Source organism: Lutjanus erythropterus, chromosome 5 (assembly GCF_056507025.1).
Source record: "Lutjanus erythropterus isolate fLutEry1 chromosome 5, fLutEry1.hap2, whole genome shotgun sequence".
NCBI classification, from domain to species: Eukaryota; Metazoa; Chordata; class Actinopteri; order Lutjaniformes; family Lutjanidae; genus Lutjanus; species Lutjanus erythropterus.
The window spans coordinates 21,461,180-21,487,668 of NC_139321.1; the positions used below are offsets into that span (position 1 = coordinate 21,461,180).

A 26,489-nucleotide genomic window follows, 5' to 3' on the forward strand; every position below is an offset into this window, starting at 1 on the left:
CTGTGCACAGTGGGCTGTTATGTGGTCAAACCAATGTGCTTGTTCATCTTTCACTCCTAATTCTCATCTAGTGCACATTCACCCCCACACACTGACACATCCTTACAGTCACAATCCTGACCTTGCCAGAACACGTTAATGTGAAATGTTGTAAAGTGTGTGTGTCTGATAGAATGTACTATACATGTATGTGTGTGAGCTGATTGCAAACTCTAAATGCCTTACAGCTAACAAACGTCCAACCATATTTACCAGACCCACACACACCAGGGACATCTCTCCCTGGTGTTAAAGCCATTTCAGAGCAGTTCCATCTCACCCAAGGCCACTGATACAATAATCCTAACACCTCTGTGACACCATACAGTTGGGCGAGAGTGGAAAAAGTGAAGGCCATGCCAAGTCTGTCAGTTTTTATAGCCGTCATGTAGGCCCTCTATCCATCCCTCGCATCCTCTTCTCTCTCTATTACAGAACCCTCTGATTTTACTACTGCCCTTCTTTCCAGCATTATTACTATTCATATCCAGCTGTTCTAGTCAACAAATGTGATTTCTAACAAAGTCTTCTCTTTCTTCTGTTCATCTCTGAATATTACCACCACCCTGTCAATGTCTCTATCCGCCTCTCCAGCCAAAAATGAGCAGGCCGGCGGAGATGAAAAGAAACAGATGCAGAAGAAGAAGGTCAAGGAGCTCAAGGTTCTGGACTCCAAGTCCGCACAGAACCTTTGTAAGTCCATACATGCCCAATCTGTTAACAAGCCAGATCCACCCATACCAATAACATTGTTCTTTAAACGCATATTGTGGACAAATGCTGATAGTAACGTGTTTAATTGAATCCTTACTGGGTTTTAATGAGTACTGTTAAATTGTGTTTGCTCCTACAGCTATTTTCCTGGGATCATTCCGTATTCCTTATGAGCAGATCAAGAACGCCATCATGGAGGTTAATGAGAAGATCCTCACAGAGTCTATGGTTCAGGTACAGAGCTCAGATCTGCTCCAGTTTCGGTATATAAAGGTTCTGTGTATACCAACATTCATGTATCTTCTGGCCGTACAGTGTGGAATGAAAAGTTTGTTTTCCTTTGTGTTATTCTCTCTAGTAAATGTCAAAGTAGATCAGTTAATGCCTATGTAGTTGTTTGAAGCATCATGAGTGAATATAATAACCAAGAGAAAAATGAATTGAGATAATTGCATACTCTTGTGACAGCAAGCCTCTGCCATGTAGATGTACCTTACAGCAGAATATTTTTTATTCAAGGGCAAAATATGGACAATATCCCCCCTTTAAAAAACAAGGTGTAGACTTGTACAAAAATAATCACCCACGACGTACCAGAATCATGTGGCAGTGTTTGCATCAACGGAGACCTAGCCCTTCACCCGCACATTCTTATTTTCTCATTATTTTCCTGTGCTTATGGCATGTCTGTGAAGGTTCTCAGTCATGCAGGTCATGGTGTTTGTCAGAAAAGGTTGTCGTAGGAAACTGGACTTGATAAAGTTCTAGAAGATGTTTTGCCTCTCATCCAAGAGGTGAAACATCTCTAATATAAGACTCATCAATCGACTGTCTTTTTGGTGCATTTATGAACAGCTCCAACAAATCCTGTTTATTCTATCTTTAATATTTATTTAACCAGGAAGTGATATGAGGTTCAGTATCTCTTTAACAAGACGGACCTGGCCTAAATGGCAGCATAAGAAGGGTTTTACTTAAACACAAGGGCTGGGACAATATACTTATCTCCTGATTCATTTCTGTCACTATAATTGAGTGACAAATCGATATATATAGTGATTAAATATTCTAATTCTACAAGTATTATGATATGATATTACAGTTGACTGTTTTGTTTGCTTTTTTTAACACTAGACCATGTGAAATAGTTGAATCGTACACATCTAGACTGTATATTATGAGTCTTATTTGCAACAACTATGCACATCACATGTCAGTCAACCTATCTGAGTTTTATTTCAGCAGCGTCATTCCTATACTGCTTATAAATATAGTGAATAAAATACTCTTTGAAGTAAACTTCAGCTGTTCCTGCTCATCACGCTATTGCCATGAGAATATAATAAATAAAGCAAGATGAATTGAGCCCCTAAAAACTGCACATATACAAAGAGCCTTTAAATTAACATCAATCATGTATAAAATTGAACTTTGAAACCGTGAACTTTGAGTTTTGACCCTTTGAGATCACTGTAGCTGATCAGTGATGAAGCCAGAGTAATAGACTGAATTAGCAATATGAAGACAGCAACAATTAGCTTCCACAAAGCAGATGAAATATATGCCTGAAAGTAAGAGGTCACATTATTTTATGTAGATCATGTGATTTAAAATAGATAATTTGTTGAGATAATATTACCATAATCGCAATGCTAATTTCTGTTAGCATGTCAATAGGAATTTCCATTATATGTTAGCATACATATAAACACTCGATTCAGAAATTGTTAAAAAAAAAACAGAATCACGAGACTTAAGAGAATGTTTGTTTTTTTTCTCCCACCCCTAATAATCAAGATCACAATCTTCAAAAATTTTTCACACTTTGAATCTTTAAGATTTCTGCTCATTAGCTGAATGTCCATTTGTCAACAATAACCCACAGAAGAAATTTCTTTCAAACATCCATCAGTCTGTCTTGAATTTTGTGTACACCCACGCAAAAACATAAGTGTATCCAGATCCTGTTTTTCATATTTTCCTTTTATTGCCACCTAGAATCTGACCAAACAACTGCCAGGACCAGATCAGTTGAGTGTCCTGGGAGAGATGAAGGATGAATATGATGACCTGGCCGAGTCTGAACAGTTTGGAGTAGTGGTGAGGACAGACAAGCATGCACGCACACAAAACATAATTTTGTTTTGTTTTTATAAAATTGGTATAGTCTAACATCCCAGCTGACACTGACATGACTAACCACAAACATAGCAGAGAAATCAGTGAAATGGCAAATGACTCGTAGAAAATGAGATGGAGTCATACTGCTGTCAATATATTAGACACAGACAATCCTGTTGAACACAGACTGCTTTGTTCAACTGTGGAAGATGTGCGTAATAGAAGAAATCCCCTTCACACACTCACAACTACATACTCACACACTATTTATGTGGCGACAAATGTACTAGGCATGGGTCTCAAATCCCCCCCACCCTCTTTTCTCCCTCCAGATGTCCAGCGTGAAGCGGCTGATGCCACGGCTTCAGGCCATCCTGTTCAAGCTACAGTTTGAGGAACAGCTGAACAACATCAAGCCAGATGTGGTTTCTGTGACTGCAGCCTGTGAGGAGCTCAGGAAAAGCGAGAAATTCTCTAAGCTGCTAGAGATCATCCTACTTGTTGGGAACTTTATGAATTCTGGCTCCCGTAATGGAAAGGCATTTGGCTTCTCCATATCATACCTCTGCAAGGTAAAATGACCTGTAGACATAGTACACACACAAAAACACACAAACACAGTAAAAAAGAAAAAAATAGTCTTAGTCTTACCTGGTGTGTACTCCTGGAGGTCAAGTATGGACTAGGGCTGTGATGGTGTGGATTACTGCTGATTGCAGGGACAAAGTGACCCTTCCCGTGGGATGGCGGTTAACCGCAAATGCCTTATTTACTAAGTTTTATTGGACTTTATGGTGGCGTACTGTCCTAAATGCAGTATAGCTCCTTTAAGGAACAGGGCAGTACGTAATGTGTGTGCGGTGTGCAAGTGTGCTGCCGGTGCTGCTCACACTCACAGTGGAGCAGAAATTTAAACTCTGTCAATCTGCAAACCGTCACTCTGGCAGTAAATGTACAGTTCACGCTACAATGTGGCAGTTAATAAGCACAGCAGCTTCTAAACACTAAGAAAAATCTTGTCTTTAGTTATTTATTTAGTTATTTTATAATTTGTTTTGGTTATCTCCCAATAGCTGGAAAAATGATGGGGTTAGCCCCAAACTAAGCTGTGCAGGCTACTGTTAAGCTAATGCTAATGCTAGCATTGTACCTGTACAATTTCAGCTTTGTGTTTTTGTTTCCCTTTCAGAAACTGCCAAAAAGCCAAATCCACAAACCAATAATCTCTATCTTTTGTAGTTATTTATCCATGTTTCCATGCTGAAAACAGTTGTTGTTAGCCACCCACTGGCAATCCCAAGATGCCCTGCGTTGAGACTGTCGGCCAATCAGAGTTTGTGTTCCTGACTTGTCAACCAATCAGTGGCTATGTTCCTGACTTGTATAAGAGATGGCCCCATAATTCTCTCATTACAGCAGAGATGCTACATCTAGTTAGTGTTACAATAGTGTCTGTACTTAATTCATTTTATCATGTTTTTATTTGATTTTATAATGTGAAGTAGGCAATATGGACACAGACAAAAGTGCATAAATAATGAGATTTTTCAAAATCCATAATCTTACTTACATGTCCATTTACACATCTGTAAAGGCCATAGTTGGCCCACCACATGGTTTGATATGACCTATCAGATGTTTCTAGCAAAAACAAACTACTTAAAAAATGTACATGTGATATGAACCCGTCTATACTGTTTTAATTTTTGTGAGGAAAAATACTTTTTAAATATTGAGAATCTTTAATTATTAATTATTTTTCATAATATGAACATCTAAGAGTGACACTTTACACAGGAAGTTGCTTTTAGACACTGACCCACCATTTCAGTTTTGGCCCGCCAAGAGAAAAAGTTTGGGCATCGCTGCTGTTGACCAAAAGATGTGAAATATTGACAGCACATGCAGACATGTAATAACTTTTCATTGATTACCTTTTCACTGTGCCTTTTTTAAATCAATCCTTTTCCCAATCAGCTGCGTGACACCAAATCAGGTGATCTGAAGCAAACACTGCTCCATTTCCTCGCTGATGTGTGCCAGGAGCAGTATCCTGATGTCATGGGCTTTACAGATGAGCTCATCCATGTGGAAAAGGCCAGCAGAGGTATATGAGACATCAAACTGATCTCTGTGCATCTCCATCCCTGAATAGTGTCATCCATTACAACCTCTGTTACACATTACATTCATCATATTGATACAGTGTGTTCTCATTGAAAAATGTCTTTGTATGCAGGTGGCCTGTATCATTAATCGTTGTGTTATGTCCCTTGCAGTTTCTGTAGAGACACTTCAGAAGAACCTTGACCAGATGGGCCGTCAGATCAAGAACCTGGAAAAAGATCTGGAAACCTTCCCTCCTCCTCAAAATGACAAGGACCTGTTTGTGGAGAAGATGTCCATATCCTCTTTATTCAGTCTCATATTTAAGCAATTGCTTAAAAGAGTCTGTTTCTATAAAATGTCAAACCATAGATCTTGTCATCATAAGTAATCTAGAGACATAGAGAAATATTGTTTCTATGTTCCTTAACACTGTGTCTCCACAGTTTTGTGGGTAGTGCCCGTGAGCAGTATGAGAAACTGGATCTGCTGCATAAGAATATGGAGAAGGAATATACCGACCTAGGAGTGTACTTTGTCTTTGACCCAAGAAAAATCTCTGCAGAGGAATTCTTTGGGGACCTTAACACCTTTAAAAACATGTTCCAGGTGTGTTTTGTGGATTTGAATGAACTGTTCTGTTTCAAAAGAGGATAGGTGCGGTTTTCAGTCTTTAGTGACCAACCTCAAATCAAATTCATACACATATAGTACGAAGAAATACACACAGATGGACTGGAAAAGATGAAAGAGGGAAACATGAAAGACAAATGTCAATCCGAGAGGAGAAAAAAGGCTGTGCACCTGTTTCTATTGACATATAAACAAATGAGAGAGACTACATTATATTGTCAGTTTATACATCAACTGTAAATGTCCTGTTTGGGAGGGCTCCAGCCAGACATAACTTGTTTTACCAGTTACTGTGGATAACTGCCATCTAGTTTTGAAGTTATGCTTAGATACACAGACATTCAATCTCCAATAAAGAATCATTTTCTTTTTAACATTAAGTTATCCACACCAATCCTCAAACTCAGTTTTCATACATGGACTGTCTCTTTGTTTCTCTTTCTTCCCCCATCAGCAAGCAGTGAAGGAGAACCAGAAGAGGAAGGAGGCTGAGGAGAAGATGAAGAAGGCCAAACTGGCCAGGGAAAAGGCAGAGAAGGAGAAGGAGGAAAAACTCAAGAAGAACCAGCTTCTTGACATCAACGCAGGTCACAATTGCTGCATCTGTTTACCTGAGTGTGACTGAAAGAGAGAGAAACACCTTGTATCTGTTTGTATTTCCCTCAGATTCCAGTTGGGGGCAGTCAGAGTCCATGCTTCTGTGGAAAATGTGTGTGTGTGTCTTTGTGTGCATGTGTGTGTGAAAGAGCAAACCATCAGTATTTATAGACTGGAGTTAATCTAATGTTGATGACCTGCGTTTTGCAGTAAACAAGTAACAATAAGCACCACAGAAAGTGAGGACAAGGGGGGATGTATACAAGGAACTGCTGGACCTCTTTTCACTCCTCTGGTGAACCAAGGAGGATTTGCTTCCATAAAAGAGAATTTCTGAATCTCTTTATCACCAAAAACATGTTTCCACTCTTGTGTGAGATGCTGTTATGCTTTGAAAAGACTGCTAGAAGCATATTGTTCACACATACACACACACTCTCACTCTCTCATCCTCCTATACACAAACTCAAATCCTGCCTTGCAGAGACATACTTCTACACAGGCACTTTTTCCCCCTTCTCTCAGACTGTGACCTAGTTTCAGTACATTCCTCCTCTCTCTGGCTCCAGTCAGGTTCTCCTGGGACTCCGCAGTTCCACAGTCAAAATTTGCTGCAGCCTCACTCTGTGTATATCTTTCTGTATGTGTGTTACAAAAGTACTGTGTCTTTTTCTCGTGAATGTTTGTTTTGCTTTTGCCTGTGTAGGAGAAAGATTGTTTTGGCCAAAGTGTTTCTGCACTGTGTGAGAGTGTGTAAGAATGTGTATCTGCGTGTCTGTTTTGTGAACCTCTTTTACAAAAAGTCTTTCGGGCCTTTCTGCTAGTGCTCCATGTTCCAGCTGGCTTCTCCTCTCCTCTCTTTTCTGTCTTTTGTTCCATCACCCCCTCTTCTTTTTTCCTGTCCCTCCCCCTGTGTCTGCCGTTCATTTAAAGGGGCACTTAAAGAGACAGCGAGCACTGAGACTCTACTTGGAATATTTTGTCTCTGCGTTAAAAGCATGGAGCAGACATTTTATGGAAAAAAGTGAGGTAGTCAAATTTCATGTTCAGCCTCTAGAGGCATGCATGACTGGAACATAATAGTGCTTCAAAGATGAGTGTGTGTGTATGTGCATTAATGGGCTCGAGATCATTTACATACAGGTGGCATATTTGACTACCCGTGTAGCCCGGAGTTATTCGACCCCCCCTATTTAAATACAACCACACACAAATCCGGCATACACACACCTGGTCTTTGTTCTGTATTTGTTTATAACCCTCATACTGGCTGATTAGTAGACAAATGTTGTTTTCAGCAGCTACACTTTTACACACTCTTATTTTCATTGTTCCCTTTTTTTCTTTTGGCAGCTAACACTCACATATAGTATGTGTACTGTCTTTGAAAGTTCCTCTTTCCCATGCATTCTCTGAATGTTCCACTTTCTCACTTTCTGTCTCTCTGTAAACATGACATCCCAGTTATTGGTTAAACCCTGGAAGGTCAGCGTGTGTTTGCAGTTTGTGGTCCTGTCATTCCGCTGCGAGTCAGACAGACAGACGCTCACTCAGTGGAGCCTCACAATGTGCTAAGCATGTGATCGAATAGTAACTCAATTTTCTACATTCTTATTAGATTATTACTTATTTAATCAAATCTAATCTTTACTTGTTTTTTATTTGACTCTCATAAAACTTGAAAATTCAAGATTGAGGGCACAAGATTGGCAGAGAACTTGGATGCTACACCCAGAAGTCCAAGTTCATTGCTCTAATTTTATCTGATAAAACTTAACTACAGTAATGAAATATCCATCCATGGCTCTCATACACTCATCTTTGGAGATATGCCAGACCACTTGGTGGCTGGCTTTTCCATCTCTCTACAGCTAGGTGTCAGTAGTGTCTGTAAAAGACTGTGTGAGCCTGTGTTCTTTTTATCTATGAGGCTGAGGGTGTGTGCATGTGTGGTTAACACACCCACACAGATGCTGGTATGGGAACAGCCACTAGGAGTGCTCGTGCTCTACATAGAGAACATGTTGAGGGAGTAGTGTGGGGGAGGGGGGAGGAAGAAGGAGAGTAGGGCAACAGATGCTCTCATGGGGATTAGACTGTGTTGTTGTCTCTTAGGAAAGGGGGTAAGTGGAAGAGAGGAGAAAAGGATGTGGGAGGGGTGAGATGGGATAAGCCTGGGCAGCCTGACGTCTCACCTCAGGCAGCTGTGAAAGAGGGGCAAGATCATGATGACACATTAGGAAAATAGATATTTTGTCTCCAGCCAACTTAAACACTGTCTTCCATTCTTATACTCTTTTAATTTTTCTGTTTTTATGTCTGTGTTCGTTGTCACTCATCTCTTCTCTGTAATTTCTACTATTCATATCACCATCTGTTATTGTGTGAACATCCATTAGGGGTGCTATTGCTCCACACAACATGCTGTCCTCCTGTGTGTGTGTGTGCGTGTGCTATGTAGATCAAATCCACATAGACATCTTTCAGAGCTCATGATCTAATGCTATTAGACTAATTAATCCGTCTTATGTTCTTACTTACTTTAGGCAATACCTTGCTGTTTGTATCATGTGTTGGAGGTGGGTAGTACTGTTGCTATGATGCTGGAATTTCTCATTTCGATACTGTACCTTAAGAAATATTGATATTCCATATAATTTCCGATAGCACAGGGAAAAATTGACTCATATTGAAGGCATAGAATTATAGATTTTTAGTGAAATAAATTTAACAAGGCATGGGGTGCCCCTATAGCTCAGTCGGTAGGGCGCGCGCACCATGTATTGAGGCTGTTAGTCCTCTGCAGCGGCTGCTGGTTCGAATCCCGCCTGTGGCTCATTTGCTGCGTGTCATCCCCTGTCTCTTCACCCCCCCTTTCCTGTCATACCTTCAGCTGTCACTGTCAATAAAGGCAAAAAATAACCTAAAAAAAAAAAAAAAAAAAATTTAACAAGGCAGCTGGTGAGAAGAAGATGGTGCTGTGAGTAATTGAGAGGAGGTGGGCCTATGTGGGAACTGCAGCAGTGTTTGCACCAACTCACTGTCTGAGAGCAGATAGCAAGAAAGTGCAGCTGGTACAGAAGTATCAATACGGCAAAAAAAATGAGTGTTGAAAGCATTTCAAATATTCAGTATTGATATTTGGCACAGTTTTTGAGACCATTTCAACATTGATTTTGTATTGATTTCCATTAATAGAACGTAGACCAAAGAATCATGTGCATGAACAAGAGTACATGATTATCAACAAATGTTTGAACCCAACAAGTGTGGCCCCACCCATTATTATATCTATTACTAATCGCAAACAAGCCAAACATTGTAAAACCTCCTTTTTATAAAGAAGCCTCCTACGTGGCTTCATAAAATTGTGTCGCCCTAGGCCACACACACACACACACAAAAACACTATAGAGCTGTGTAATGCTGTACAGTGCACTGGCCTGAGGATATTCTAGTCTTAGTCGGGAGTTCATTCAGTCAACAATTAGCCTGTTATATATACAGCCAGGTCATTGTGTGGTCCCTCTACTGCCTCCAGTACATATTCACAAATAGGTTTGTGTGTCTGTGTGCTTCCACCAGTGGTTTAAGCCAACCATGTGATTAGCGTGAGTGGAAATGTGCCAGATGTGTTTCCCCGGAAGCAGAAAAACATGGCCTACATCATTCTGTGCTATCTGTGCAGTTCCAGGACGTGGACAGCGAGGGGTGTATGTGAGCTGTGGAAATATGTGAGAGAGACTTTCTCTGACGTGACAGGCGAGACCACAGGCCATCTGCTTCATGGCTTACTGCAGGATTAAATATTCTGTGTGTGAGTGTGTGTGAGTGTGTGAGCAGAGCTATGTGTTTGTGTTTGGGGGTTGGGAAGGTGACGACATAAACCTTTAACCCCCCAACCTCACTGCCCCTTTTTCCAGATCCCTCTGTCTCTATTTAGGTTCAAATAGAAATAATTAAAACCATCTGCCTGAGCGCTGAGTGGTGCCACTGAATCCTGCCCACAAAACAATCACTCACACACTTGTACACACAGCAGGATGCAATGGAGCAGCCCCCCACAGCCCCACTGGTCTGACTCCCCCTTCCCCGATTTAAGGCCACCAGACTGAGTCTGTGCCGACAATGTGGATGTAAACAAACAAGACCACCCATACAATCTGTATTGTACCTGAACACACAGACACAAGGTTCCCTTCCAGTCAATATCCCTTTATCTGTAAGCTACAATAACTTATCAAATCTGTGATAGTTTAATGTTTATGATGAGGTTTGGTCTCAGTGTTTAAGTGTTACACAGGTTATCCCTCTTAAAATGCAGTGTCTAGCCCCTAGCAGTGACGGTAGCTGAACGAGGTCACTGCCCATCTGGGTTAATGTAGCTAATTTGCTATTGTGGCCACGTGGCTGGTAAATAACCCCCATGCCCACGTGTGTGTTGGCGTGTCTTAGAGGAACAGTGATAGGTAGAGGGTTTAGAAAAACCACTAATTACTCCCCTGTTGTTGGGAAAGAAAATGAGTGTGTATGTCAGGGTTGTATTGATTTAAAATAACATGGTAGTGATGATGGAGTGGTGTGTGTGACATAAATAAAAATTGAAATGTGACTCCTCATATTGATTTCATCCAGCATTTGTTGATGTGTTGCTGATGTCATGTTTGATGCTGTGTTTACAGAGGGTGATGAAACTGGTATCATGGATGGCCTATTGGAGGCGCTGCAGTCCGGGGCTGCTTTCAGGAGAAAGAGAGGACCTCGGCAAGCAGGTATTCAAACACAAGCTGAGCTGTAAATCTTCACAACACATGCAGACGTTTCAAAGTGTCATGTCTGGCTTGATTTACAGATTTCTGTTTCCTTTCACACAGATTTCTGGTATCCATACCTTACTGACACACACATAGTATATGAGGCTCATTTGTTCCACCTCCTGCTCCCTTACTGTCTCTATGTTTCTGTCAACACACAACAACAGATTTGTTTGTGTTCCCCTGTTTCTGTTCCATCTGTTGCATGGCTCAGAGACTGTGGGTTGTGGTGGTACTCTCTGGCCATGGATACGGGGGGGCAAAGCCAATTCCACCAGTGGCTGGCACAACAACAGAAGAAGGGGGAGGGTGCCAAGGGTGGGTGTGGGCAGCAGGCTACTTAGGAGAGGAACAACTGGTGAGGGTGTGGTTGTGGAATCGGAAAATGTAAGAGGAATATGACTTTAGAACTGAAGAAGATAAACCAGAATGTGGGTAGAAAGTTTATGGAAGTGGGATCGGTGAGTGAGCAAAATGTATGAAGGAAAATATGAATCATTAAAGTGTGTTTAGCTTATTTTTACTTCACTCAGAAATATTGTATTAACCATTGCTGTTCAGAGTGATGTACATGCAGAGTTTGACACCAGAATGCCATTCTCATATTTATCTGCTGAAGACCCACTCACCTTCAATCTAAGTTTAAAATGTGTACATATAAATATGATTTTGTGACATTACAACTACTGGTGTTCCTGGCCACCAATTTCCCCATCTGAATTTCAATATCAACTAGTCTCCTCAGTCTACTCAGAAAATTGTCAAAATTGAGCACAGTTTATTAATCTCTATCTTTAAACACTGTGTATTAAGAGCCATTTCAAACCATTAATCACACTCTTTAATAACCAATAATCATATTTTAAATGCCGCTGGAATGTGTGGCACTTTGTGCTATGCATTCTGAAAATTGCACATTATCCTACAAAACATGACAACAACTCATTAAAGGCATTTTCTTTTCAGGCTGAGCAGGATCAGTGTCTGCATGTAAACAGCTGTCACCCACAGCTATCATTACCTGCCACACTGTGTGGCTAATGTTAGCGGTGCTAGCACCAGCAGCCTGTTCTCCTTGCAGGTTAATGTCCACATGTCTCTGCTGAATGTGGTTAGACATTACTCCAGTGGGTGATTTATGCCAGTTTATTCTGACTCAGCCAACATGCAGTCATATTTTCGTTTTCTACATCAAAATACTGCCAAAACGTGCTGGTTTTACAAGATGTAATCTCTCCTACTTAGCTGTAACATCCGGGCACTGTAGCATGGGGAGAAGGTGAGCGGCTGCGTAACATCTTAGAGTACTGTCCTTGTACATCAGTGAAATATTAACCGACTAATATTTCTGTTGCTGACTAACGAAGGTAACAACAGTTAATCCTCTGCTCATCTAATCACAGTCATCTCTAATTACAACTAGTTAGGGAGCCATTCATTGGTCCAATGTTCAACTTGCACAAACACTAAGAATGAAAGTAGTTAACCCTTGTTTCTCATGTTTTTTTATGGTAGGTTTTGAAACCCCAGCTCACTGTAAATTTCTACTTGAAATTAGGTCATAAAATACCGAATAGTATCAAAATCACTCAACTCTGGTGGCCTGGTAGCTCAGTCAATAGAGCATTCACCCCATGTACCCCCATGTCATCCCCCCACTCTCTCACCCTTTCTGTCTTTACTTCAGCTGTCCTGTCTAACAAAAAGGCATAACTGAAAAAAAAGAAAAAAGACAAAACTGGAACTCTGTTTTAGTCATTATTTGGCTAGCCAGGAGTCCATGGCCTGTATGTGAGTAACTCCAGCCTGTATTGATTTTCATTGAGGGCATGTTGTTCAGTTTGTAAGCTCACAGAGACAGGCCAGTAATCTGGTTACCTACTTACTCTGCTGTCTGCCCCACTGCCCAATCCAGTTACATTCACTCATTGGAGGCTAGGATATTTTTCTCCCTATTTTTCTTTTTTTTATTATTTTCTGTTTTTAAACTTGTACATGTAACACATTCTGGGGATAATATGGTCTGGCAAGACCGTGCAAATGAAAATAGGCTACAAGACCTATTAGGATAGTAGCGTTGTAACATGATACATAGTGGTATGAAACTCATGTGCAACCATGTGAGTGGGACAGTGTCCAATGCCCATTAACTGAGTGAGAGAGAGAGAGAGAGCGCGCATGTGTATGTGTTTGTTCACATGCACTCGTGTGGGTTCAGTATTCACACATAAGAGAGACTGGGGGAGAGTGTGTGCAACCCAATCCCTCCCTCAATAGAAGCCAGATGTGAAGCGGCGATCCAGAGTGGAATAGCTCAGAGCCAAAGCATAGACTGTACTTCTTTCTTTCTTCCTTTCTTTCTTTCTTTCTTTCTTTCTTTCTTTCTTTCTTTCTTTCTTTCTTTCTTTCTTTCTCTCTCTCTCTCTCTCTCTCTCTCTCTCTCTCTCTCTCTCTCTCTCTCTCTCTCTCTCTCTCTCTCTCTCTCTCTCTCTCTCTCTAAAGGCATTCATATGGCTTGTAGACTGTACTGTTGCAGAGTTTGTAACCAGTGGTCCTCAGTAGTCCACAAAGTCACACTGAGAATTTTTTTTAAGTGCAGCAATCTCACTTTAATCACAAACAGCTCAGGCTCATCACCACTAAACTGACTGAGACAACAGTGAGAGGAGGAAACGGAGGGAGAAGCAGGAGCACTGTATGAGAAAAAAGGGGCCCACTTGAGGGCTCAGTCAGTCACCCATAATACTGTTTGGCCACCTCACACTCCTAACAGGAAATACCTTAACATGTGTGTTAGAGAGAGAGGGAGCGAGCGCCTTTCTCCCTACGCACACTTGTCTGTGGTAGGAAGGAGTAGGAAAAAAATAAGTGGCAGTATGCATCACTTCTGTGCTCAGTGCCTCCTCCTTGTCTCCTCTTTCCACCCCATTTTGTGATTCTTGTTTTTTTTTTTTGCCAAAGTTCAGGGTTTTCCATGACTGATGTTGAGGTTGTGAAGGTGTACTGAGGTTTTAAGTTAATTGTAGTATTATAAGAGTTTGTATTTTCTTCATTTATGTTTAAAGGCGATGTCCTTCTAGTTATCTACTTTCCTCCCAAGTCCTTCACCCACACAATAGCAGTGTGTTTTTATATTTGTGTGCGCAAGCATGTTGGCCTGGGTGGTTGAGTCAGAGGTCGCAATTTAGTGGAGCTGGAGGAGGAGGCACATTCTGACTTTGGCTCAAGTGATACACATCTAAAGCTACAGGCAGGCTGTATCAGCAGGCTAAAAACATTCCTCTAGCCACAGTATTTTTAGTATTTACTCCATCATGTGTAATACAACTGTAAAATTTGCTGTACACAGGGCAGAAAGGAAGACTTTGAGGAAAGATCAGACTTACTTTGTTCTGTGTTTGTTGTACAGCAGCACAACACAACATCAAGGTTCAGGTCAAAAATGTGACATGATGTAAAAAATTGCTGTTGAGTCTGCATAGACGTAGATCTATTTGAATCTGTTTTGTATGGCCATGTTATGTGGTGAGATGTTTCCTTATCTCTCTCCCTCTCACTGGCTGTGAGATATAATATGCTACCAGCCGTGAGGCCAGTTGAACCAGTTGCTCATCTTACCTCATGCTACTTTTCCATGCAGTTAAATTATAATTAATTTTACCTATTGTGTTCGATGGTAGTACAGATCAGATTTCACATACTGAGTCTGCAAACACAAAACAAAGATTCATCCCTTTGAATGAGCCATAAATAAGCAAAGGGGTGGATGAGTCATGGTTGAATGCAGTCATACATTAATTAAAACAGGAGTTTCACCTGCTGTAATTATTGTACAGCTGAAGAGTAGACAGAATGGAGGGTAGAGAGAGGGTATGCAGCAAAAGGCCACAGGCTGGAATTGAACCATGACCACTGCAAAGCACTGGTAGCCCTAGTGCATGGGGCGCACACTACCAGCTGAGCTACATGTATTAAAACAGTTTCTTCTTAGTTCCAGAAATGAAATGTAAAAATATGCATACACTTATTTTACATCATGTTCTTGGTGTTAATCGCCCAGATCTTCTGTCAGGTTTTTGATCTGGTAGAAGAATCTTGCTGCCTTAAAGAGAATAGAGTGCAGACTATTTGAAGTAGGGTTGTGTGATGTCCATAGTCAGGATGGTGGTTGGCACGCTCCCAGTTTGGAGAAGCAGAAGGATTCCTATTGTCAGAAGCTACGCAATGTACTGCTACGAACAGGATCTGCAATAAGACATATTTAAGCAAATTAATAAAGGCCCATCTAAAACAATATGCATGTGAATGCAATATTTAGAATATTTTCGCTGCTTTACCTTGCAGTTAGACAACCTTTTCCTGTTCTCTCTAAAGCCACCAGAGTCCTTCAGCAAAAGTAGTCATTATATCTTGCAGAATATGTGAAGTTCTCTGCTGCTGCCTCAATCAGTTAGTTTGTTTGTGAATCCATCTTTTGTGAATACATGAAAAAAAGACATGCTCATCCATAAAGCCAATGGGACAGGTACTACAGTGTGACACAATGGGCCTCAGGCAAGAGCATTTTCTCATTCTTATCTTAAATGTCTCTTACTTTTTTCATACAAAGGGCTTGCAGGAATACATCACGTCAGATTAAACGCTTGTCACTTCAGATAAATGTGTAAATTATCCACCTGTGTGTATTTGTGTGCATGAGACTTGTAAATTAGCAAAATCTATGCCCTAATAATTCCATTTAAGGCCTGCTTCATATGTCAGGTAGTGTTCATTCATGAAAATGGAGAATGAAGTTTTGTTTGACGTTCTGCTTTCAGAGATCGATGAACGAAAATCAGTTATTCTAACAGAGTCAGCAGTGGAATTAAAAGACCTGCTAAAGTGAAGAAACAGGAAAAGCAAATGCTGTAATGCTGTGTTACCGGTACAATTATATTATTATTTGAAATGTATGTATAATTCAAACAGAATAATTATGAAGAGTAATTTATTTTTCAAACTTAAAATGTTTCCAGACTAACGAAATATACAGTCAGTAGTGAAAATGTTTGGTTTGGATAGCAGCAGACTGAGTGCAAATGATTGTATGACAGGTCTGGACCACTTGTAAACTGAGTTTGTATCTGAAAGAAAATTCACAGTACGAGAAAATTGGTGAATGCGACAAGTTCTCCTAAATCACTTGTATGCACGCCCATAGTGTCTTTGTGCGGTGTAAATAATCAAGAAGAGAAATTAGTTGGATTAGTCTGACTGCTCACTCAATTTTGTCTTAACTCAATCACCTTTAAAAAGGACTAACCCATCAGTTCACTTTTTGTTTGAGAGGAAGTGTCATACAATTACTCTTTTTTCCCATCTTTGTTAACTTAAAAGTATCAGGGAGTATGTTCAGTGAGATTATTTACTTTTCAATAAAATACTAATTTATGCATCAAGCTGCTGCAGCATGTAGCATCTAATCAGATCAACTGCTCTGCACAGGCAGAAGCCCAGACATTGTGTAATCAGAGAGCATCTCACATTACTATTGATACCGACATACGTAATGTCTCAAGAGTTAGAATTCAAGGGTCATTGAAATATCAAGCGTGTTTGATAACAATCAGCATGAGGATTTTGGGATGACTTCAATGAGGAGTCTGTAGCTGTAGCTAATTACAAGGTTTCTGTTTTTATTATTTTGTTGTTAAATATTGTAATAATTATAATTAAAGCATTGAAAATTACTGACTGACAAATATTTAAGGAGAGTTAACAAGCTTCACTGTGAACTATGTTCCATAATATATTTTTTTTATTCAATTTTTTACAACTCAGTTTCTCACAATAGCAGACAATGATTATTTAGAGTATAGTCCTTCATTACACACCCTTTCAGGCTGTATCTGCTCAGTAAGTCATCTAGCACCATTATGAAAAATTATGACAGCAGTCTTATACACCTCTGAAATAATCTCATTATATACATTTAATTTATTTTTTTAATCCACTCTTGAGTTTCAAAAGTTATGTTAGTGGAAAAAAAAGTTCCCTGGCTACCCGATGACGGAAAATCTATTTAGAAATCAGTAAAGGTCCACTTTAATTATCTCCAGAGGTTATGTTTTCGGTTTGGTTTGTTTGTTGCATTGTTTTTCTGTCAGCAGGATTGTGAAGAAACTACTGGCCTGATTTTCATGAAACCTGGTGGAAGGGTGTAGCATACTCTAAGAAAGTAGGGGTGGGCTGATCAATCTCAAAATATTGATACTTCAGGTACCATGTCTCCTTTTGAAGGTTAGTTTTGGCATCATTAGGATCGATAGCAAAAAATGGATTGGTTTAGGGTTCTTGCTTTCTGTTTATAAGTTGTACCGTTTGTATTTCATAAAAGAGAGGGACAGTTCGTGCAGGTAATTTAGTACATTTACTCTTTTCTCCACTGCTGTCTGTGTGTACTCAAACAACACGCACGCACTGTGCACCACAACGTGCACCCTGACTAGTTTAATCTGACACATAGTGATAGCTGAACTAAAGAGGTGCTTTGTTTGGGGCTGTTTCACAGATGTGAATGAAAATGGGTGTAGTAGGAAGGCTGCTCACTACAAAGTTGTTCAAACACATGATGAAACACCACAAGAAAGAGAACTTGGAGCTGTAACAGAAAAGAAGGGAGGAAGGGGAGGAAAATACCTCAGAAACTAGATACCTAAGAGACAGAGTTGAGTCTTTCCAGAGAGGTTCAGGCAGGAATATCTAGATATAGAGTAGTTAAATACTTTTTTTTTAAATTCAAGTCGGATCTTCAAATTGTTTAATGCTACATTTTCTAACTGTGATAGCTCATCAATAGGTGTTACGTTAGAAGACCAGTTGGTCTAAATATGTATTCAGACATTTGTAAAGTATATTTAGCCCATTGAAACTTGTTATCTAAATTAATCATTTTAATTAAAGTAAAAATTCAATCAACAAGGCATTTTCATTGTCAGAATTAAACTCCTACCAACTTAATATGGCCACCGTACAACTTAGAGTAAATTTTAATGGCACTCACTCTCTGCCAAGCACTTAGAGATGTGTTATAGATGTGATATGTGGTTTTTGGTGCATGTTAGGATGCTATGAGTGTGTATCCTGAATATATAGACAATATATTTATATTTACCTCACACTAATATAATACAGCACTCTCACATTTATTATTTTATTATTATTTGTATTTAGAGCTAATGATCACTATTGTGTGTGTAAGGGTCTTCATTACGAGAAGTGTGCCCCTCTTTTCTCCTCCTCTTTCTTTCCTCCCCTCACAGCTGTGGTGACTGCACACGTCACCAACTTGGTGTTAAAGAACTACTGAGGGCCCATTGAGTGTGTTGTCATGCTTATTGTGTCACAGCAGTGTGACTGAATGGGAAGCCACGAGGCTGTGGGGGCTATATACCCTCTCACCTTTGACCTGTGCCTCAGCTCACTGTGTGTGTGTGTTTGTGCTGGTTGTGAAGAATGAGCAGCTACAGCTGTCTACCCTCCGTCTGTCTGCCCCCCCCTTTAAACACATACAGACAAAGCGCACACACCAGATGCTTGCATGCCAATACAAACTCACACATGGATGTTTGCATACCAATACATACACCCAAACAGGCACATGGTGTGTCAGAGACAGCCTGCATACTTTTTTCAAACTACCGTCACTGCTCTGTGCTTTAGCTTGTAAATTACGGTCTGTCTCTGTTGTTTGGTGTGAGTACAGACTGTCAGTTTGGCTACATTAGGCTAATTTGTATGTGTGTTTGTGTGTTTACAGCAATTTGAGGGCATTGGTGTGTAGAGGAATGACGCGTCTAAACACTCACTATAGACCCATCTGCTGGGTCATGACCCTTTCCAGAGCAGCCAATCACTGTAGCAAGTAGTTGACAAAGCACCAATCACAACAGGGAGACAGAGAAAAAGGGGGTAGCAACAATAGGCACACGCTGGTTCTGCAGACGGTCTGCAAGAAAACGACCCCTGCAAAGATCTGTGCTTTCACAGATGTTCTCACACACACAGAGGAGAGATAATTCAGGCCAATAGGAGAGCACTCATCAAACAAGTCATTACTGAAGCAGTGGTGATGTCACATGCAAACCTAACAACCACTGAGACAACACAGGCCAGAAAACCCCACATATGCACCAGTTGAGCACATTCAGGGACATAAAATGTGTGTTTTCACATCAATACTAACCTACAGACTCAAGCCAGTAGTGGTGCTAGATGACGTCACTGTTTCCCACAGTCCTCTTGTGCAGAGCAGCAGTGTTTTACACAGTGTAGCCTGAGGAGGGCGCTATAAGTCCCTGCTAAGATGGCGACACTGATGGAGGTCCAGCCTACATCTGCAAGTACACCATCGTTCTAGTCGTGGCACAGTTACCATGGTGTCACGTGATGGTGGCTTTTCTGCAGCTGCTGTACTGACAATAAACTAAGAGCATAAAGATGGCTGCTTCCTTGTCAACCACTGGTATCACACCATGTAGTATTTAAGTTCATTAATTTGCAGGGTAGGAATAATCTACCTGCATACTTTCACAAAACCCCTGAGGTAGTTCATGTTACCTTCTCATCTCAGACTGTCCTTCAAGCTGTCTGCAAATTATCTCCTCTCTCTCTTCCCTGTTTCTGTATTTTTCCCCCCAGCACATGCACACTGTACAACAAAGCATTTATTCCCTCATCAGGCAGTCATTATTGGGTCTCCTGGAGTGTAATGCGTTACAGATGATCTTTTCACTACATTTTTTGTGCCACTGATTGCCCCTTAGTGTACAAACACACACATTCACTCTCACTCCCACCAGTAAACACACCTAAAAACAGTCTTTGTTGTGAGTCTTGACGTCTCATTTCCTACCGCTTCACACATACACCAGGATTCACGCCAAGTGCATGGATCATTTAGTCAACATCACAGCAAGTTTCTGGATACGACACACATGCTGAGTATTTCTTAGTGCCACGTGTTAAAGGGCTAATCCAGCTATTTTTGTAGTGCACCTCCACAAGACTGGTAGGCTTGCAAGAGAGAAGAGCGGTCAAAATCAAGACAGCAGAGGCCAAGATATCCTGACTTGTTGTCTCCAGCATGAGTCACACTGCATCTTACATTTCATCATCAGGATCATTTTCCAGCCTTCAGACAGCTGAACTCCATGTGTTCAAATTATGAGGTGCTTGAATAATCAGCGTGATATTTAAATAGTAGTAAAATCATATTCTGACTGGTCAGAACAGGAGATAATTTCTTTGTTGGATTTATCTCATTGGACAGCTGAGCTGCAAGATTGTTCCACTTTATTTACAGTGGTAGATAACTGATAACTAACTAACTGCACTAATCTACCACAAAGTGATTCCTGAAAGAATAAGTCTGATGAAATTCTATTTTTCTTTTTTGTCCCCAAAAAGAGCATTATTTTTATTTGGTCTGAGTACTGTTAACTAAGTTAAGCACCCTGCTGTTTTGGAAAACCATTTGTCCTTTTTTGTAAATGGAAGTATATATTTCTGTGATCTGATTGTAAAGATTTGCATGTATAGTGACCCAAGGACGTTCAGAAAGAAGTATCAACATATGACAAATATAGAATCCTCAGTATATCTAAATACTGTTTGAGTATAATTTTGAGGTACTTGTACTTAACTTGAGTATTTACATTGTATGCTACTTTATACTTGTGCTCCACTACATTTTGGCAGCCAATATTGCATTCACTACATTTATTTAATAACTTTAGTACTTTATAGATTCAGATTCTTAATAACAAAAAATAAATCAAACATGATGTATTATTAGAGATTAATCTACCCAGCAGTGTATAAAGTACCTGAAATTAGCACCACCATTACTAACTAAAACAAAAGATTTACACATTAATGCATCACCAGATATAATCCAGTAATATAATACATATAACTCTGAAATGGAGCATTCTCCAGAACGTGTACTTTTGATACTTAAAGTGTATTTTAATGCTTTAAGTGTATTTTAATATTTAAGTTTGATTCAGTAGTTACTTTCTTTTAACAGAGTATTTTACACTAGTATTACTACTTTTACTTAAGTAAAAGATCAGATGACTTTTTCCATCGCGGTATAGAATAGCCATATTGTTTTTGCCATTTTTATTTTTTGATGTGTCATCTATGCCATGTGATGAAACTAACTTGATATACTCATGTAAACTTGTCTGTCAGGTGCTGTATTTGCCCCTGAGGCTGTTTAACTTCATGTGTTTTAACTATATTTAAGTCTAGAGAAAACTTGCACAACTTCTCTGAGAATTTTCCTCTCATTAATACTTAAATCTGCAGGTTTCTGTCTAAATTCATCTTTTTCCCATGCTGCCTCCAATCCACCAACCCTCTGATCCTAACTCTTATCCCTCCTCTCTCTGCCTCCTCTCTGTCTTCTCTCTCAAGAGGGAGTGGAGGAGGATGAGAGACGAGAGGAGCTGGGCTGACAGCCTTTGAAGAGCTTTTCTCTGCGGGTTGGATTTTTTAGGACAAGCTCATCACAGTACACATACACTAACACCCACACTGACGCACACTCTTTCTCTCGGTTTTTGGGTCATTTGCATAATTTCTAATTAGTAAGTTTATGAGTAAGGGAGAGGCTCGGAGAGGGACAAAAATAGACATGGAGGACGGATGTGAGAGTAGACTGAGAAGGAGAGAAAGTGTTCCCATGTGTTGGTGTTCATAAGACAAAGAGTGATCTGTGTGACTCTCACGGATAGTGTGTGAGGTGATTATTTGACACCCCAGCTGTCTGTGCTGATCAGTCCAGCTGAGGCTCACATATAAAGACGACAAGTGAACTGTGAACATGACTCTAAATCTGCAAATCCTCCATCTCCTCTTTCTCCTCAGACTCAATTGTGTCTTTGTCACAGCTAGTTCTGGAGACCTGTTAGGTAACTCATGTTTTTGTGTGTGTTTTGCTCCATCAGAACCATGTGTCAAGTTTTGGTTTGTTGTTTGTGTTACCATGGTTCATTTGCATGTGTATTACTATTGGTTTGCATCATGAGTCTTTTTTTTTCTCTTCTTCTTCTCATCAATAGCACGGAAACACATTGCATCGATGTGTCTGTTTGTGATAACAAGTGTGTCCTGGACTGATGTTAACCTGTTATTCAGAGCCATTTTTGCTTGAGGAGTAAAGAGTTGTCAACATACACCAGGCATAAAATAACAGCAAACACACAAACACAATCTCCCACTGACCTATATAATTCAAAATGGCCGCTGCTGCACAGCTGTCCTCCCACACAGGAGAATGAAGAGTGGTAAAGGATATAGAGGGAGGGGATCAGAGATAAAGGCAAGGCTGCTGGTGTGTGGGAGCAGCAGCAGCAGCAGCAGGACGAGGAGAGGAAATAACAGAGTAAGCAGGTAGAAGAATAAAAAACGACAGCCTCCTCAGGGCACAATCTGTCACACTCACTCTGTTTCTCTGTGCATTTCTTATCTTTTCCTCACTGCAGCCATAATTTGTCTGTGATCTATTTTACTACTTGCCTCTATCATTCCTTAGCATTCCTCCTCTTACTCATTTCCTCTATCCATGTTTGTCTCATTTTCATTCATCCCTGCCTCTTTAATCTTCCCACAACATGAATCATCCTGCTCCTCGTGGTGCCTCACCCCTCCGTCTTACCCCTTCCTTTCCTCCATGCTTTTACACTCACCATCTCCATTCCTTCATCTCCTCATTCCCACTTCCTCTTCCTTTAAATATATGTTCTATTTTTTGTTTGTTTCTTTTTTTTTTTTTTTTTTTTTTTTTTAATTTTCCTCACTTTTTCAGGATCATGTTGAATCTAATCTGACATTAGCAATGAGTTGGTCCAGATGTCACAATAATCCACGCTCATACACAGCCACACCATTAAGCTATTTGTGTGTTTAATATCATGGTAATGCACGTATGTGTATATTGGGGAAAATGGAGCATCCATGTTGTGTTTTAGCATTCAAAACACAAGCCTGTGATGTTCCTGGAGCTGCATATTGGTATGTTGTTCAGCAGCCTGATGAATATTTCTTACGTTGTTACATTTTTTTTTTTGCACATTCATCAGATATGTCACTTCATGGCATGCACTGACATATCTGCATGCACCTGTTTTGGTACAATGATGACATCTAATTTATCATTTATTTTTTTATTATCTCTTCATTTATGTATCTCTCTCACTCTGCTTCTTTCCCTTTCGCAGCCAACCACAGACGAGCTGGTCATGCAGTGACCAACATCCTGGCCAAAGAGCTGATGCAGGAAGACACACCCTCATCCAGCAACATACTTGCTAAGAAGAAAGAGACAGAGGAGAAAGAGGAGCCTAAATTAGAAGGAGCAGAGTCATTAGAGGAAATACTGGATGCCGCTGCTTCTCGGTCCAATTAGGCACCCTGAGCAGAAAGGTTTTGTTTTTTTTTACTCACAGAGTCAGTGATATCCAAACACAGATGTATTTTGTAGCCAACATCCATCCATCTGAGGTTGGCTTCCTGAAAAAAAAGTCCTATGTTACTCTAACTTTGTCTTAACAGGACCGTCTTTTAGGCTAGCATTGACTGTGTCTTCTGGGAGGACAGGGAGAGGCAGGGGTGAGAGCAGGGTTCTTGCCTTAGCCACAACCCCTGGACGTCCCTCATCAACCTTTGGATCTTTGCCAATGTCATAAAGATTTTTTTCTTCAGCATATGCACATATCTTTTCATATATTCTTGTCTGTTTCTCTGTATTTCTGTATCACTTGATTTTCACCTTTCATTCATCAAAGGGCATCTTGAGCAATTCCAAAGACTTACTCAGGAGGGATCCACACTTTGTTTTGCGGTTATTTCCAAATCCCAAATTTAGACTGGGAGTGTTTGGGATTTGGTACATCATAGAGTTTTCTCTGGATGTTCCAGGCCAACACCATGCGCTTTTTCACTTTTTTTTAATCTATGAAACATATTGCTTTGTAATTGTCTGATATACTGTGTGTTACTTTTTGTAAATGTTAAACATTCTGCTGTATTTTTGAAAAAAGTGCCAACCAACAGAAACCCAGTCTTGTCATTTCACTCCCAGGATTTATCCTGTCACAGGTTGTACTGGGCTGGTGTGTGGACTCAGTCCAATAATAGTCATCACTTGGGTGTATGTTTCAGTTTTTTCTTGTTTTTTCTTTTTTTTTTACTGAGAAGGGATTTAGGTCACTGGTGTGCATGCATTAATTAAATTTCACATAAAAAGGAGGGATAATTTACATAAACTTGCCTAAGCTCTGTTACCACATGTGCCCACAGCAGTTATATGAAGAGAACTTGCTTACATACATGAACATTCCCATAAACCCCACAGGGAAGTTAAGTTAGTCTGGAGGAATAAATCCTTCTACAGACATTTAAACCAAAAAAAAAAAAAAAACATTGCTGTTTAAAAGGGTGTTTCCATACAAACCTAGCCTGAGCAGTTTACATGCCTGTGTGTTTATGTGTGTGAGAATATCTGAGTGTGTGAAATCAGTCGCCTATATTTAGTTTTGTGTGCACACTCGACTTCCTATGTGTGTGTGTTTGTGCATGTAGGTTTCAGTGTGTGCATGTGTGTGCATTGCCATCTGTAATTACTGTACGGTACCGACCATGTTGTCATAAATGGTAGGTTTCATAAACAGCTTTGTGGTCTTTCTGCCGAGGATACAGCACACTGGAAAACTGCCCAAAAACTGCTGAGACAAGTATATCTGTCTGTCTGTGTGCATGTTCAGTTGTGTGTATATGTGTGTCTGTGTGTAATCCAGTTGTCTTCGTTTGTGTTTCTGTTGCTCACCCACTTTCCCTCCCACTAAATTGCAACAGTAGTTGCTGAATGTCTGGCTTTGCTCTTATTTGTATTCAGTAGCCATCAGCATACATGTTGCCATGATGTTGTGGTATAATATCTGACAGGAATCCTGCGAGGTGATGTCAGCTGCTCCATGCAATATTTATTCCTATGCAAACACAATACTGTAGCCAGCCTCAGGATCTAAAAAGGGGGACTTAAGCAGTCTTTATTGCGCTGCTAATTCCAAATCAATACTTCATATTGCTGGTGATTGAGGAGAGTCTTTGTAGTCCAAAACTTGAGCATATCAGGAATTTTAAAAAAAAGTTTGTTTTTTTTTCTCAACACCAGCATTTATATGACATCTTTCATGAAAATGTTAGTCTTTGAACATGGAGGAACTGGCAGTTAAACAACAGAAAAAGAAAAAGATTGCTTAAGTACAGTAGGTGTAGAAATCCTTGTTCTGATTGAGCGCTGGTGCTTCATTTTAATCTTGTAACACTGAGAGTAATAAAAGACTGCACCGCATGGTCTTGAGCACAAAATATGTAGTAGCTGCATTTAAATCAAGAGACACAACTGCAATATTCTGTCCATCTCCTCAGGTGAGCAGTGCCAGGTCAGCTGTGTACCAGATACTGAAAGTTTGCTGTTTTCAACATTAAGGAGAAAAAAAAAATGCAAAAACAATGAAAAGGATATCAGAACATCACTGGAATATTTGTTTTCTAATTTGAGTCATTCCTTTTGTTCATTAATTTTTTTAAGAGATTGTTTTTCTATGTGAATTTTTACAGTTGATTGTTTTAATGTATTTGAATGGAGACACGATTTTTCTTTTCCAGAGATTGCTCTATGTATACAGAATAATGCACATAGTCATTCTGTTTGCCACACAGAACTATTAAAATTGTCTTAAGTAATTAAACGATGTGACTGGCTCATTCTTTGGTCATGTCAGATTTTATGTAAGGCACTGAAAGTGTGCACGTCATCTGTTGATGTGTTAATGTGATAAAATGTCTGTGTGTGATTTGTCGCTCAGTTGTGTTCCTGTCATTTTGCCAAAGTGAGTTCTTCCATACTTCTCCCTCTTCCTCCCCCTTTCAAATGTAAACACACAGTGCAGTAAAATACCAGATAGTTTCTGCACTCAGTGAAACTATGATTTTATTGCCAAGACAGCAGAAGAATGAATAAACAGTAGAATTAGTTATTTTTTCAGATAAATTCCAGGATTTTCCATGGCTCCAGGGTTTCCTGAGACATTTTCCAACATTGGTTGCCAGTTTTCAACACGATGCCTCCAATGAAACAGTGTGTTTGTGTGTTTGAAGGGAAGAGAGTGAAGAACAGTCGATGCCTTATGATGTGTTTACGTCATTTGCATCTCCTCTCCATTTCAGCCACTGTCACTAATACTCTGACCTCATTTGCTCCAGTATCCCTTTCTGTACAAATACAATAACTAACATGTAAACTGGGATAATGAAACTTTGGCCTCCATCTTTGTATTTCTTGGGTTGCAGTTTGTCTCAGAGATAAAATGGCCAACTGAGGCCAGAGTATTAAAATCTGTCATTTTTCATTGT

General features: G+C 40.0%; 1 protein-coding gene across 2 annotated transcripts; it reads left to right on the forward strand.

The window, feature by feature from the left end:
• The first annotated feature begins 900 nt into the window (after window positions 1-900).
• Window positions 901-24,128, forward strand: LOC146326784 (protein diaphanous homolog 1-like). Of its 2 annotated transcripts, XM_084719138.1 has the most exons (10): window positions 901-987; window positions 2,752-2,853; window positions 3,207-3,446; window positions 4,852-4,981; window positions 5,154-5,277; window positions 5,424-5,589; window positions 6,068-6,200; window positions 10,893-10,982; window positions 21,939-21,982; window positions 23,291-23,429. In XM_084719138.1, exons 1-9 carry the CDS (start codon window positions 946-948, stop codon window positions 21,980-21,982), a joined length of 1,071 nt encoding a protein of 356 aa, XP_084575264.1. In that variant the 5' UTR covers window positions 901-945; the 3' UTR covers window positions 23,291-23,429. The 2 variants fall into 2 exon arrangements, with proteins under 2 accessions (XP_084575264.1, XP_084575263.1); XM_084719137.1 differs by lacking the exon at window positions 21,939-21,982 and having other exon boundaries at window positions 23,291-24,128.
• The last annotated feature ends 2,361 nt before the right edge of the window (window positions 24,129-26,489 follow it).

Excerpts from the sequence above, each read along its gene's own strand:
- LOC146326784 (XM_084719137.1), top strand. The coding sequence starts at position 946 with ATGGAGGTTAATGAGAAGATCCTCACAGAGTCTATGGTTCAG. Across the intron at positions 4,982-5,153 it reads TGTGGAAAAGGCCAGCAGAG|TTTCTGTAGAGACACTTCAG; the intron begins GTATATGAGACA and ends TGTCCCTTGCAG. Across the intron at positions 5,590-6,067 it reads CCTTTAAAAACATGTTCCAG|CAAGCAGTGAAGGAGAACCA; the intron begins GTGTGTTTTGTG and ends TTCCCCCATCAG.